Source organism: Dreissena polymorpha, chromosome 12 (genome assembly GCF_020536995.1).
Source record: "Dreissena polymorpha isolate Duluth1 chromosome 12, UMN_Dpol_1.0, whole genome shotgun sequence".
Taxonomy (NCBI): domain Eukaryota; kingdom Metazoa; phylum Mollusca; class Bivalvia; order Myida; family Dreissenidae; genus Dreissena; species Dreissena polymorpha.
Genome location: NC_068366.1, coordinates 60,846,003 through 60,860,715, shown reverse-complemented (window position 1 = coordinate 60,860,715; position 14,713 = coordinate 60,846,003). Strand labels below are relative to the sequence as shown.

The window sequence follows — 14,713 nt, the reverse complement described above, 5'->3', positions numbered from 1 at the left end:
GAGAATTTGTTTAATAAACAATTGAAGCCAATATATTTGTGTGTGTACTTTTCAACACTTTCTTCAATATGAAGTGTGTTTTTTTTTTCTATTTTATATAATCATACATTTTGGGTGGTTAATCAATACTTATAAACTGTATGTAGCTACACATGTTCTTTCATCAGAGATGTTCATTCACTCTACCTTTTCTACTCTCTCGTAGTTTTTTGACTTCAGCTGAAACAGACAAACAGTATCCATAAACAATGTGAATAAAATGTAATATAAATCATGGCTTTTTCAAGAATTGAAACATGTAATTAAATATGTAACAATTTCTTGGTTTTGTTGAATCCAATACAGAAACTCAATGTTATGTTTGATGTCATAAGTATCTTAGCTTGAAATTAAACTTGTCTAGGAAAAACTGATCTTAATGCATGTGCGTGAAGTGTTGTCACATTAGCCGGTACAGTCAGCAAAGGCTTATCATGGACGACACTTTCCGTTTATGTGGAATTTTTAGTTTATAGGAAGTCTCTTTTTACTAAAAATCCAGTTCAGGTGGAAAGAGTTGTCCCTGATAAGCCTGTGCACACTGCACAGTCTAATCTGGAAAGGAACTTTACGCACATGCATTCAGCTCTTTATTCCCAGATCTAGGCTAAAATTTAAATAAAGCTGCTGAAAATGCAAAGTTAATTCTCGGGCCTTTATGGTATCAAAAAAATAATCAATTAAGTTACATGTAGTTCTGAAATAACGGTTGCTTATTGTGGCTGTTTGTTGCGGCTCTTTGTTATATGCCAACATAAGACATTTACATGTACTGATGTTCATAAAATGCAACTGAACCTAAGATTTACGCTGTCACATAAAATCATAAATTTTCAATAAACCTTATGGAAAAAAATTACCTGTTATCTTCCCTAAACTGTCTACATCATGAGTACCTTATACATGTGAATAACCCACATTTAAGTTAGTTATTAAAAGACAAACTCATTTTCACAGACTCCCATATGCAAGCCTGCATGTTCGTCTTCTTTCTTTTGTTGTAGATATAACACAACCAGAAAAAAGGCGCGATAAATGCTGCTGCAAAAAACATGTCTACTGCAAGATGTGAAACTTGATGCTTCTAATTTTAGTAATGTACATTTTTACAAGTCAAACACTTCACCAAAAGTTTCCTCCTTAGTCAGTGTCCGACAAATCCATTGCCCGGAGCCCGGGGGCTACCAAAATTTTTCATCGGGCTACTGAAATTTTCCAGCTGACGCCCGCCGGGCTACTATAAATCTATAAGAGCGGTAGCCCGGTTTATTGACAGACATACGTAGAATAAACACGCTGACCATGTGTTTGTACACTGTGTATTGCTTATAATCCGATAACAAAGTGCAATCAATTATCTAATCAGTCACCGATCACTTGCGGTATTGTCTTAAACAGTAACAGTGAATTTTAATCATCCAATCAGAATCAACATTTGTCGTCTGCTAATAATATAATGAGAGCCGGTTGGATAGTTGGCGCACATGATGCAACATCATTTCGCAGTTTGGAATTCTTTGTTAACCGCAACAATGAGTAATAGCGACAACGTTTTTGATGTCGTTAAATATCCAAGGACGCCAAACATTAAATAAATCTAAACAATAGCGGATTCTTCAAAACGGTAATGAAACCGAAAATGAATATTCATAACAACGGTGTGAACGCGGTTAACACCTGCTAATAAGTTTGCATAGTCAATTAATAATTGGATTAATCGACTGTTAATCAATAATCCCATATATGTCCGATTTATATTTTAAAACCAAATTATGGGTGGGTAATATAGACGATAAGAGTCATAAACACAAACGTTTGAAATTTTCTAAAGTGTCAAATGAATTTCGGCACATGGTTCTATTTAAAGATATGATGAAATAAGCTACCAATCAGGACCGTACGTTGTATTGCAACTTGCGTAAATCACCTGCCACGGTTTGCACGCGTTGTGTACAGCTATTTAAGGTTACAAAATTCTACATTTCATAAATGAATTTCTTTGTCCAGATTAAAAGCGCGCGAAAATTGGCGTGGGTGTATTTATTTGTAAAATTATAAAAATTTCGTAGCGGGTACAACATTGAAATCATTTAATTTCCATTAAAAGTTTCGTTGTGAATTTCAACTAAAGAACCGGGGTATCTCGCGAATTATTTGGCATTGACATTTCCTCTTAATAAAATATAATGTAAACACGCTGTATCGTTACCGATACGCTGTATCAGTTCCTTCATTATTGAAAAAATTATTGTATTGTATACTGACTGCACACGATTGTCGTAACATACGGATGCAATACGTAAATTCGGACAGTACTTAAAGTCAGACACAAGTAAATAAATGATTTAATACTCTTGATTTCTTGAAACTCGGTATTTGTTGTTAAAAAGGGCAATTGCATTGATTAACACCATACGAGTCAATCGTGTTGATCATCTAAACGCTTTATTTACGTTTCCGACTTAACGTGCTGTCGGAATTTAAGTACACATACATGTGCACATACATGTAATATCTACATGCAGTATATGATTTTCTTTGGTAAATTTACATTTAAGTACACGGTGCCTGTACTGTAACATTAATTTACGATATTGACTGTGTACATCCGACTTCTTGCTGTATTATGTATATGTATGTATACATATTATGTATATGTAAATGAAGAAATAAAATAAAGATGAAAACCTGCCTCATCATTTTGTAGATAAAATTTTTATGGGCTACCAAATATTTTTATTGGTAGCCCAGTGGGCTACCTGAAAAATAAGAAATTTGTCGGACACTGCTTAGTGCAATATTTTTGTTTTATATAAAGAATATAAGAATAAAACCACAAACAAACTTTAATTTAAATAAATCTAAAGCCTGGCATTTAGGTATTTTGCAAATGCTTCTGAATAATTAAGTCAATTTATTTAAAATTAAACTATTGTATTCTTTTTAATTCATCATTTTGTATTTATCCCATCAAGTTTCAGCAGGCACAAAATCTTAACTCTCACACAAATAATCAAACATATGATGACACTATGAGGGCAAATAAAATTGTTGATTCATGAATATGACAAGTCAAGAATTTCCATTAAGTCAGAAACTTAGTAGATGTTTCTTAAGACATGTAAAACAGACTACCAGGTAACACTTCTTTTTTCTTTTCATTGAATATAGACAAACAAAAATCAGAATGTAACAGACAGACTTCTTTCATAAATTGGAACATGAAATGTCGGATTCAAAATCAACGTTTCTTTCTTTTAAGTTACATGTATAACAAAAGTTTATCTTAAAGGCACTTGTTCACAAATATTCACACATATAAAAGATTTTAAAAGCAAAACTGTAATTTTTGGAACATTCTAAAATACTTGTAATAGCAAGAAAACAAAGTTTAATACAAAAAATTGCTTTTATCAATATTCAAGCTCAGGAACTTTAAGAGCAAAATCTATCGCCCTACCACTGGACCATATAAGTTTTGAATTTTAATTAGCAACCCCTGCTAATCTCCGATAATCCCACATTTTATCTGGAAAACTGTGAAAAGTCTACACCGCCTGTGGCATTTCGCGGATTAAAATTACATTAATTTTGTAGATGATTTTTTTTTTATAATTGGTCTCATTTGAAAGCTAATAAAATTTAATAGTGTATTTGAAACTCTATGTTAATAATACATATTTCTTCCAAATGATCAATTTCACTCGCTATGAATGCCGAACAATTTTGATTGATGAATATCCATAAATGAACCAAACTTTTAACTTTTTGATGCACATTACCCAGATTTGAACTTAACATAGATATTAAGAAAAAGACCATTTCTTCCAAGTTGCATCAAGATTGATTAGAAATGTGGCCTCTTTGTGTAAAGTGATAACAAGGTTTTTCTTGAATATGATCTGGTGACTACTTTTTGGTCTTGCATGACCCAGATTCGAACTCAGCCTAGATATTGTCAAGTTAAAAATTCTGACTAATTTTCATCAAGATTGAGTCATATATGTGATCTACATGCAAAGTCGATGACACATGACATACGTAGACAGATAGCGGACATAGGGGAACGACAATAGCTAACACCATAAAATTACCAAAACGTTATTGTATTTCAATAACAATGTGTAAGATGTCCATTACATTTTTTGTGTGTAAAGTTTAATTTATTTGACATACTTTTGGATTGTGCTTTTTACATGAAGTTATAAGTAATTATGCATTATTGGAATATTAGTTACTTTTCAAGAATGATTCTATGTAATTAAACAATATTTATAAATATTTTTATACTTGTTTTTTCATCAACTTGTGCAAGCAAGAGCGTAATTTTGTAATGTTTTCATTTAATTTTATTACATTTTTCATTTAATTCCAAAGGAAATACTATTTAGTGGTACCAAGTTCTGGTAATTAATTATATTTACAGGGTTAAACAAGACAATATCTCTGCATCAAATATCTCTAAATTGTGGGTATGAAAAGAACACCTATTATCATTAGATGAACATTTCTTTTGTGAGCCTTGCTCTGAGGAAGTGGGACTAAACACATGTGTGTGAAGTGTCGTCCCAACAGGCTAATCAGGGAATACACTTAACGAACAAGCATAAAGGTTTGTGGGGACTAACTACATGTATGAAGTAAATTCTGTATTTTCTTATATATCTTGTATGTCTGATTTTTATTGTAAATTCATTTGAAAGCTGGTTTTGATGGAAGATTTTTGGAAACCCACTTTCATTAAAAGAAAATGAACTATTTGAGTCCTGGGAACATTTAAAAATAAAAACGAAGAAGGATGTGAAGGCCTAGTAAAGTGTTTCTTTTACATTGCATAGACAATTAAAATTGGCAGTTGTAACCATAATATGGACAGAACACATTGCCTTATCACTGGCATGGTAATATAATTATGTGTCATATCTTGTTTGACATTTTATTTTGGCATATTTACAGGAACTAGTTAAGTATTTTTATCCGTTGAGCAGAAACATAGTATATTGTGACTTATTATTATGTATATATTTTATCTCTCCCACTCTTTCACTAATCTAAAAAGTTGTTCACCAAGTACCACATAACCTGACTGGTTTCCAGCCATGTATATGCAAGTGACTGGCTATAAGCGCGACACAGTCTAACACAACCTCTCATGTGCCTATCTTGCAGCGACAAAGGTTAATACATCTCAAGTTAAAAACATCAGCATAAAAACTCAATTAATTAATTGTTTCAATGTTGTTCAATCAAACTTCGCAACAGACTTTTCCTGAAAACTCATTACTCCATTTATTACTCCAATATCAAAATCCTCATTTTCTAAAGGAGGACTGTACATCAAAGCACAAATGTACAAATTAAGCTGATGACTTTAACTTTTTAAGAAATCACATTCATTGATAAAAACAAATGTGATATCTTGAGGAGCACATTCATATAATACAAGAAATGAGCACCAAAATACTGGACAGAGTAGCGGGCAGTGTTCGTACCTCGTGTTCAACGTATATCTTCCAGTAGCGTCCAGCGTTGCTGAACTGGGTCACAAGTTTCTCATACATGGGCCGTGCTTGCTCGATAGTCTTTATCTAATTTTTAAACAGAAAAAGGTTTTCATTTTGGATTGATTGATGAAAAATTAAAAGTTTTCAAGCACAGGAATGAAAACAAGAGAGTTTAACCAGATGTGTTTTACAGATGTGCATCAGAATCAGAAAGTAAATTATTTTTAATTAGCAATGAGTTTGCTCTTGAATAGGGGGCTAATTGGAACAATAAACTCATGTTATAGGAGTAGTTTCACAGAGAATAGAAGGTATGTATACCCTGCTTAATCATCATACATCATTCATTACTGTCAGGGGCAGGGTATGAAATAAAATGTTATCAGAGTAAGCAGTGTAAGCACATGAGGCCGTTGTTTTAAGGGTGTAATTTCAAGCTGTGCGGTTGTAGTTATAAAAATATAGTGTGCATTAAACTATGTACATTGTGGCCTTGCAATTAAATATCTTAAATTAATTACTCTTTGTCAGGATACAATGCTGCAAAATATGTAAATGGGCTGTGTTCTGTGAAAAAGGGGTTTAATGCATGTGCGTAAAGTGCCGTGCCAGATAAGCCTGTGCACAGGCTAATCAGGGACAACACTTTCTGCTTTTATATTTTTCGTTTCAAGAAAGTCTCCTCTTAACAAAATCCAGTTAAGGCAGAAAGTGTCATCCCTGATTAGCCTGTGTGGACTGCACAGGCTAATCTGGGACACCACTTTACTCACATGCATTAAACCCCATTATCACAGAGCACAGCCCGAATATAAATTCCTGTGTTGTACCTGAGCATCTCTGATAAGCACACTCCAGGCCTCTGTGTCATGGGGAGAGACTTCCACGCGCTTCTCTGCCTTCTTCACTTTGTCAGCAATAAAACCATCCTGATATTCAATGAAACTATTTTGAAAATTTTAAGACTTTACAAATGTCAACAATTTTGTCAATTTCTGAAGGTGGGGATTTCAATTAAAGCAGAATTCTGCTTCTTGTTGCAAGCATTTGAATTTTTCTCATGTTTGTATCCTGTAAATAATTCGCTCTGCAGAATTTGATGCAAATAATCAGGAGAAGATAAATCCGAAATGTATTTTATTAACACAATATGGGTTGTTTTCATAGTATTCCACTTTGCAGAGTATTTAACAAATATTGAGAAGCAATAAACTCTTTGCAAAATTATTTTGACCCCTGAAGATGTCAAGCACCGGGTTCATTTTATCATCTCATGGTTTCCGAAATATATCGAAATCAATGGAGTTCTGTGAAGTGTTGAGTCAATAAATTATTTTGTTTTTACTTCTACAATATGCTTTAATGTTATACATAAGCTAAACAAGGTATTGACAGTGGTTAGACTTATTGAGGAATAGAAACTAACGTTTTATCATGGATACCGGAACAGAATTGGTACAAAAAGACAACCCTTTTTGGTAAATTGTTTGTTTGTTGTTTTTGTTTTTGTCAAAGTCCCAAAGTAAAAAAAAATCATGTACATTGGACATGTTACTCACTTGCAGCAAAAAAGCCTTTCGAAAATAACTGCTTTAAATTCCCAATACATTTATCTTAATCAAATGCAGCATTTAGTTTATTTGATATTTCCCTATGCAGCTCTATGGGTTGAACATTTAGTAAATATAATATTGAAAACACTGTCTCTAAATTTTTAAGCAAAATGTTTTCAAACAAGATGTGTTTGTGAAACACAATGTCCCCCTATATGACGTTTGACCTTGAAGGATGACCTTGACCTTGTGAAGGATGACCTTGACCTTTCACCACTCAAAATGTGCAGCTCCATGAGATACACATGCTGCCAAATATCAAGTTGCTATCTTCAATATTGCAAAAGTATTCATAAAATAACCGATTTGGGCCACATATATTTGACCTCTGACCTTGAAGGATGACCTTGACCTTTCACCACTCAAAATGTGCAGCTCCATGAGATGCACATGCATGCCAAATATCAAGTTGCTATCTTCAATATTGCAAAAGTATTTATAAAATAAGCGATTTGGGCCACATATATTTGACCTCTGACCTTGAAGGATGACCTTGACCTTTCACCACTCAAAATGTGCAGCTCCATGAGATACACATGCATGCCAAATATCAAGTTGCTATCTTCAATATTGCAAAAGTATTCATAAAATGAGCGATTTTGGCCACATATATTTGATCTCTGACCTTGAAGGATGACCTTGACCTTTCACCACTCAAAATGTGCAGCTTCATGAGATACACATGCATGCCAAATATGAAGTTGCTATCTTCAATATAGCAAAAGTTATTGCAAAATGTTAAAGTTGGCGCAAACAGACCAACAGACAGACAGGGCAAAAACAATATGTCCCCCACTACTATAGTGGGGGACATAAAAATTAAATACACCAAATAAAATTAAACAACACAATTGTGCCAAATCCAAAGGGCCCTCGCCCCATTCCAAAAATGGAAACTAAAACACTGAACAAACTTTTGAAAATTAGTTGCCCAGGCCAAAAATCTAACAGGCAACCACTTATTTCTATCCCTAAATTTGAGATAAGAGTGAACCTTTCTGAATTATGTTTATCAGATGATTTGAATGCAAGTTGTTATTTGTTTAAAGAAAACTAGACATTTGAATAAAGGATTTAAATGAATGATGTAAAGAAATGTGAATATGATGCAAGTGCTAAAAATGCTCTTAATGAACTTATTCATAAAATACTGAATTTTACATTTTTACTAGACACTAGTTCAGTGCTAGCTGTCTCATTTTGTCACGAAGTGAGGGTAGCAGGCTCTTTCGGCCCAAAGCTTTTTCGGCCCAGTCCGAAATTTCAGGCCGATTCGGCCCAAAGCTTATCCGGCCCCAAATCGACCAGGCTTATTCGGCCCTATATTTTATTACACCTTTTCTTTCAAACTTAATTGATTAGAGCGGGTGTTAGAAAGCTAGCAGTCTGTTTGGTGACACTATACTTTATTATAATTAAATAAAGGTGTTTAAAATGATATATTGTGTTGTTGGTATGTGTCTTTGTATTGCTTTTGATTATGGATGATTAAATGAAATTAATTGAAAACCATTATCGTTTTACAAACTGCAGTTATAAATGTATGTAATTGGTTTAATTGTTTAATTGTGCCGGCTTTTAATTGGAACGATTGTCGGTTTGTTTGTTAAATATTGCGTTTGCATTGTATGTCTCAGTTCTCATTTAAAAATCATTTTTACAATATTTTGCGAGAGAAGTTAGACTTTGATTTACACAATTAACACAGATTTTCTCCTCGACCCTCACAAGATTTTATTTCAGAGTATATTTCTCATATATAATCTACATATGTTTCATTTATACAATCTTTAATCTACATATGTTTTGTTTATACAAATACCAATATACCAATATTAGAAAATTGGATAAAAATGTATCAACAAAATCTAATATAGCCTACTGGTCGTGTACGTAATTCCGGCCTGTACGTAAAAAATCGGCCACCTGTGTTTAATCATTTTCATGATCTAAACACACATATTTTGATTATTTTAAGAACAATCAACTTGAAAACCAACCCTAATCTCAATATTTTGCAAATTAAAGAAGCATATCACTGTAAACGTTTGCATTAAAATGTCTCAAACATATTTCTCTCATGGGAAAAGTGACGTCATTATCCATTGCAAAAGTTATATTCATATAAGAAACAAATATATTTGATAAAATTATTTTTTTTTCTATCTGATAAACTTTAATTAAAGTATTTTTAATTAATTGTATAAAAACATACATTTAAAACAAAAAAATCAGGAACTAAATATAACTTTTAATATATCAATTACCTCCCTTGATTTGAATATTAATAGTTTACATGTTGTAAAATTAAATATAAGCGTTTACTAAAAATCGACACTAAAGTAAACTTTTTAAACAAAATGTTTTTACTTTCTTAGCTATGTTAGTAAAAATTGATTAAAACTATTAAAAATAAATATTTTTTATGAATTTGCAGTTCCCCATTAACAGTGCAAGCCTGTTTATATTTATTAAAATATGTCGCGGGAGTAACTGGTATAATAATGTCGCTTAATTTTTAAGTTTCAAGTCAAAAATTGTGTTTGTGTAAACCTTTATTAATACTCTTAAAATGAGGACATTCGTCTAAAGATATTGCTTTGTAATTGTACCTGCAGATTAAACTGAAAAGTGGCCGATTTTTTAGGTACAATTGCCCTACAAAAATTTATGGTTTATATGTCATTAATTTCTGTTCATAAAAGTAACATACACTGATCTAATTCTATTGAAATTTTCATGCTAGGTGAGTTTTGAACCCAGGATTATATATGTGAAGTTTAGTTTAAACCAGTTGCCTAAAACAAAAGATTTTGTTAAAATAGTCCCAAAAGTGGCTGGAATTACGTACACGACCAGTACCTAGTAAGCATACATTTATACTTTTGGTAACAAATACTAAATATCAAATTCTAACTTCTCTCGCGAAATATTGTTAACATTCTTTTTAAATGAGAACTGAGACATAGAATGCAAACATGAATTAATATAATGGCCTTATTACAATTTGTTAATTTGGTGACACCTGTCATAAAAGGTCATAAAACCGGGCATAGGTGCGGGTGCAAGTCAATGGCTTCACTCGATAATGAAAGACGGGGTCGTAGTAATTAAGCGTACATATATGCTGTCAATAAAACCCTTTTTTTACTCTGATTGCTTATGCAATAAAGCTTGAACATATATTAACAAAGTAAAATCGTTGACATGGTTATAATTTGCCATTTTTTTATTTACTATATATTGACAGTTCAAACTTTACAGACACAATTCTTCTCTAAGATTATGTTTTATTTATAATCTTAAATCTACCATTTATAATCTTAAATCTTCCTATTTGTTACCTGTTGATCCGAATACACATCACACATGTATTTAACAACCTGATAAAGATAATAAAACCTGGAATAGGTGTGGGTGTGCTAGACAATTGCTTCATGCATCATGAATGACTGGGTCAGAGTAATTAAAGAAAACAACACCTGTTTAATGCATTAAAGATGTGTATCACAACAGGTACATGTACAAGTGTATACTGTCAATTAGAATAAAAATGGTTACGAAACTTGCAAACACGTTGTAGGCATTTCCGTGACAGAATTTTTTTTTACTTTGATTGCTTATGAAAATAAATTGATAAATGTCTATGAAACAATAACAGTTTGGTTCATTAGCGTCAATTTATAAATTTATGTGCAGTAAATACGACATTTTATTATATACCTGTTTAATGCTTTTTACAAAATACAGGTTGTATCAATCTTTGAAATAAAAAATCCCCGTATTACGCTACTTGCTGTTTCCAATTCCGTATTACCATACTAGCCGGACTACTTCAACCCATTTAACGACGTCACATTACGCGCACCAAAAATAGAAATATTTTATATTACGAAATATATTACGTAGTACATCGTGTGACGTCATTTCTGTGACGAAACACATTAGTTTTATCTAAACTCTATGGAATTAAAGGACCTGTCAGAAGTGATGTTTTTTAACAGTTAACTATTTGTTAAAAACATCGAACGAATTCAAAACGTATTTTAGAGTGTGTGTTTATCATGCATACATGTATATTTCGCTAGGAATACAATAAAATAGTGTGGTTTAAACTAAGTTTTGATAAAGACATGGAAGATAGAAGTGAATGTGCATATTGTTTCAACGTTTTTGTTATAAACATCGGATTAAAGTTATCAACTTAATTGTTATAAACATTGGATTAACGATGGCATTAAGGTAAGCGTGTCGGAAACCTGTGTTTTCCCGGTTCGAATGTTAACACGTTAATTTACATAAACTGTATTCATACGCGTCTTAAATAAACTATGGCATGCCGTTTTAGTTATTGTTTTGTCAGTTTTGTTAAAGTAAAAAATACAATTGTTAACATTAGTTGTTGTATATAATAAAAGGAATATTACGCTAGTCAATTGTTCCAAGAGTTTGTATCACTCTCATGGCTTGTGCTTGTGCTCCACCTCTTGTGTGATACGTCATCACACAAGCCACTCGAGTGATACAAACTCTTGATACAAACAATTGACTAGGGTAATATTCCGTATGTATTGTATTGCTAAGACGTGTGTATTCCTTATTGCTATCACTTTAAACTGAGTTTAAAGTTATCCAAATATATGTAATAGAAATAAATTTATAGTTTGTTTCATTTTCAAAGCCGTCTCAGACTCTTGTATCTAGTCTATAATAACGCCTCATTTCGACGACGACCTACCTGAAGCGAAAGACAAGAAAATCTTTTTGCAACTGTAATAATCTTCAATAAAGATAATATAATATCAGACAATACCAAACTTCCAGATTGGTGTCAGACATTCGGTCTGACGGATTGACAAATTCTGTCAGACCGGATGAGTGTTTGTCAGACCAAACAAAAAGAGAAAAAACACAAAAGAAAATGATGGTTACACATAGTATTTATTTATATCATAATGACATATATCAAGTATGTACTATCTAGTAATATCATAAAACAAGTATATTACTTTATATTACTAGATATTATCAGATATCAGAATAGAGATTGGAAATCAAATAATTGATTATCTTCTTCTCATTGTCTCCTTCCTCCTGAAATTCTGAAAAGTAATCACTCTTGTCATCTTTACAGTATTGATAATTGATTTGTTGAGTTTCTGCGTCAAAGTCTAGGAATTATCAGGTTCAGCAGTCTCCTGCTCATCTAAGGTACCTTCACTTAAAATATGATCAATCATTTGAGTCTTGTCAAAATTTGTTTGCCAATATTCTCAATATAATGGTATCAGTACTAGGCAATACTTTGGTAAGAAACATCAGTATATCAGACAAATCTCACAATACAAAATATAAAGACAATAAAATTAGTTGTGAAATAATCTTTTGGAAAGAAAACAACAATATTTTGAAAACAAAATCATCTGAAAACAATTATACGTCAACGTTAGTCGTTATTTTCGCCATACATGCCATATGTGCCGGATTGTCCGGGACAGTCCCGGAAATGAAGAACTTGTCCCGCTGTCCCGGAAATCTGTCAAATGTCCCGGAATTTACAAAATCCATATATACATGTACCTTATCTTAGGCTTAACTGCACCTCGAATCTGTTTATATCTGCAGCGTCTCCATGACAATGCCTACCCGAATAGGCAGACTACGCTACGTGTCAAAATCGATCAATTAACAGGGGCCCTGTTATCATATCGATTGTCTCACGTTCGCGGTCAAACCGAAAAGGCGGCATTGTTTAATATGGTTGTTAATTGACTTTAATTTACTACGTCATTATTTCCCGCTGCGTGAGCAAAGGATAGTTGTTAACACATCTGAAGTCCAACATCGCTGAGTAAAAAATGTGTGACTGTCCGGATTTTAAATTGACGATCTACTGGTACTGCTTTGTTGTATTTGTTTTATTGTGCTTGGTTGTATGTATTGTGAATTGATTTGAGTTGACCATCTAACGGTACTGTATTGTTGTATTTTTTATTATATAAATGTTATAAATGAATAAAGGCGTATCAACAACTACGTGTTACACACCGGTCTTAACAACAATAACGCAGTGACGTCACCATCTATGTTTAGAACGCTTACACTGAAAACACGTGGCTTGTATCTAGTTACGGAAGTAGTAATGTTTAATTTGACGTTAATAGATCAAGTGTATTTCGGATAGGCTTTCGAACTTTTGCAATAAACGATGCGAAACAAAAAAAAACGTACCAAAAATGCATATGTCTATAAATATCGCTACATTTTATACATGTCCCGGAAAATCGGCAAAAGTCCCGGACAATTTAACTCAATGTCCCGGAATTGGTCTGAAAAATTATGGCATGTATGTTTTCGCTTCGCAATGCTGTTTACATTGAAGACAATTGAACCCTAACATATGCGAGCACCTTGCTGCATGGTCCCGGCTCTCGCATTTTGCGAATTGACATGCACATATGAGCGTGGAACTTGTACTTTATAAATATCCGTTTGGAAATTTCCAGAAGCTGTCACGGAATATACTGAGTTGCAACAGTTTGTATTTCAGATACATCGGAACACACTAGGCAAATTCCGTCTCTACGTTCAGAATAAACACATATAACGGAGCTATTCTTATTGGAGGACACAAATAGATTGAAAACATAAAAACGACACTGGTATTAACGTATTTAGTTCTAAATGTTTTGATGGCAAATATTGGAATCCCACTGAGCATCAGACGACGATTAATAAGATATTTATTATGTTTTTTGGAGTTGGACATTTTTGTCCGACGGAATTGCAAAAATCGATCGGACCTTGTCACAATCTGTCAGATATGTCCGTTGGTCCGAAGAAGTTTGGTATTGTCTGCAATACTGTAGTAAATAATATTCCATAGTTATATTGTATATTATATTTTCAACAATTTATTCAAATTAAAAATAGGGCCGAAAAAGCCAGGTACCTTGGCCGAATGAGCCTGAAATTAGAGCTGAAAGAGCCTGAAAAAAACGGGGCCGAAAGAGCTTGGGGCCGAAAGGGCCGACAACCGAAGTGAGGAGCCAGAGACGGAAAATGCCCTATGAAGCAGTTTGGTAGTTAATATTGTGGCTGCTATGTGGGTTATCACATAACTACGTCAGAACATATACAGTGCGACATATTAAATTATGGTAGCCAGAACAAGTGCTTGTCATGAATGTTTTGGGTACGAACTTTAGGGGAGCGATAGTGTAGCATGAAAAATATTGCTATAAATATATTTTACCTGTTTCGACATCGTTTCGATTTTGTAATATACTTGCTCTTGACATAAATCTAATGCATTAGATAGATGCTGGATCAGGACGTAAAATATACACCCAATAAACAATGACGTCGGCGAGCGAAGAACACTGTGCCCACACAATGTGCAAAATGGCGTCTAAAGTATCCGAACAACACCGAATAAAAGGCTTACTAGAAATATATACCTAATGTACTTCATAACCTTCGGCGGTTCCATAGTGTAGTGGTTATCACGTCTGCTTTACACGCAGAAGGTCCTGGGTTCGAGCCCCAGTGGAACCA

The 14,713-nt window shown here is 33.2% G+C and overlaps 1 protein-coding gene and 1 non-coding gene across 3 annotated transcripts in view; one reads left to right on the top strand and one right to left on the bottom strand.

Annotated features, from left to right (window-relative positions):
• The window catches only part of LOC127853505 (cleavage stimulation factor subunit 3-like), a 39,418-nt gene extending 24,842 nt beyond the window's left edge, over positions 1 to 14,576 (bottom strand). Inside the window, exons 1-4 of one of the 2 annotated variants that reach the window (XM_052388060.1) lie at positions 14,412 to 14,576; positions 6,374 to 6,472; positions 5,532 to 5,627; positions 187 to 219 (exon numbers count right to left, since the gene is read on the bottom strand). In XM_052388060.1, the coding sequence (XP_052244020.1) occupies positions 187 to 219; positions 5,532 to 5,627; positions 6,374 to 6,472; positions 14,412 to 14,423 (240 nt within the window). In that variant the 5' untranslated portion in view covers positions 14,424 to 14,576. Of the gene's footprint in view, positions 1 to 186; positions 220 to 5,531; positions 5,628 to 6,373; positions 6,473 to 14,411 lie in introns of those variants that run through there. The other variant, XM_052388061.1, reaches the window with a different exon arrangement.
• Positions 14,577 to 14,640: 64 nt separating this feature from the next.
• On the top strand, positions 14,641 to 14,713 carry Trnav-uac (transfer RNA valine (anticodon UAC)). The gene has a single exon. It is a non-coding gene; the product is annotated as a tRNA-Val (tRNA).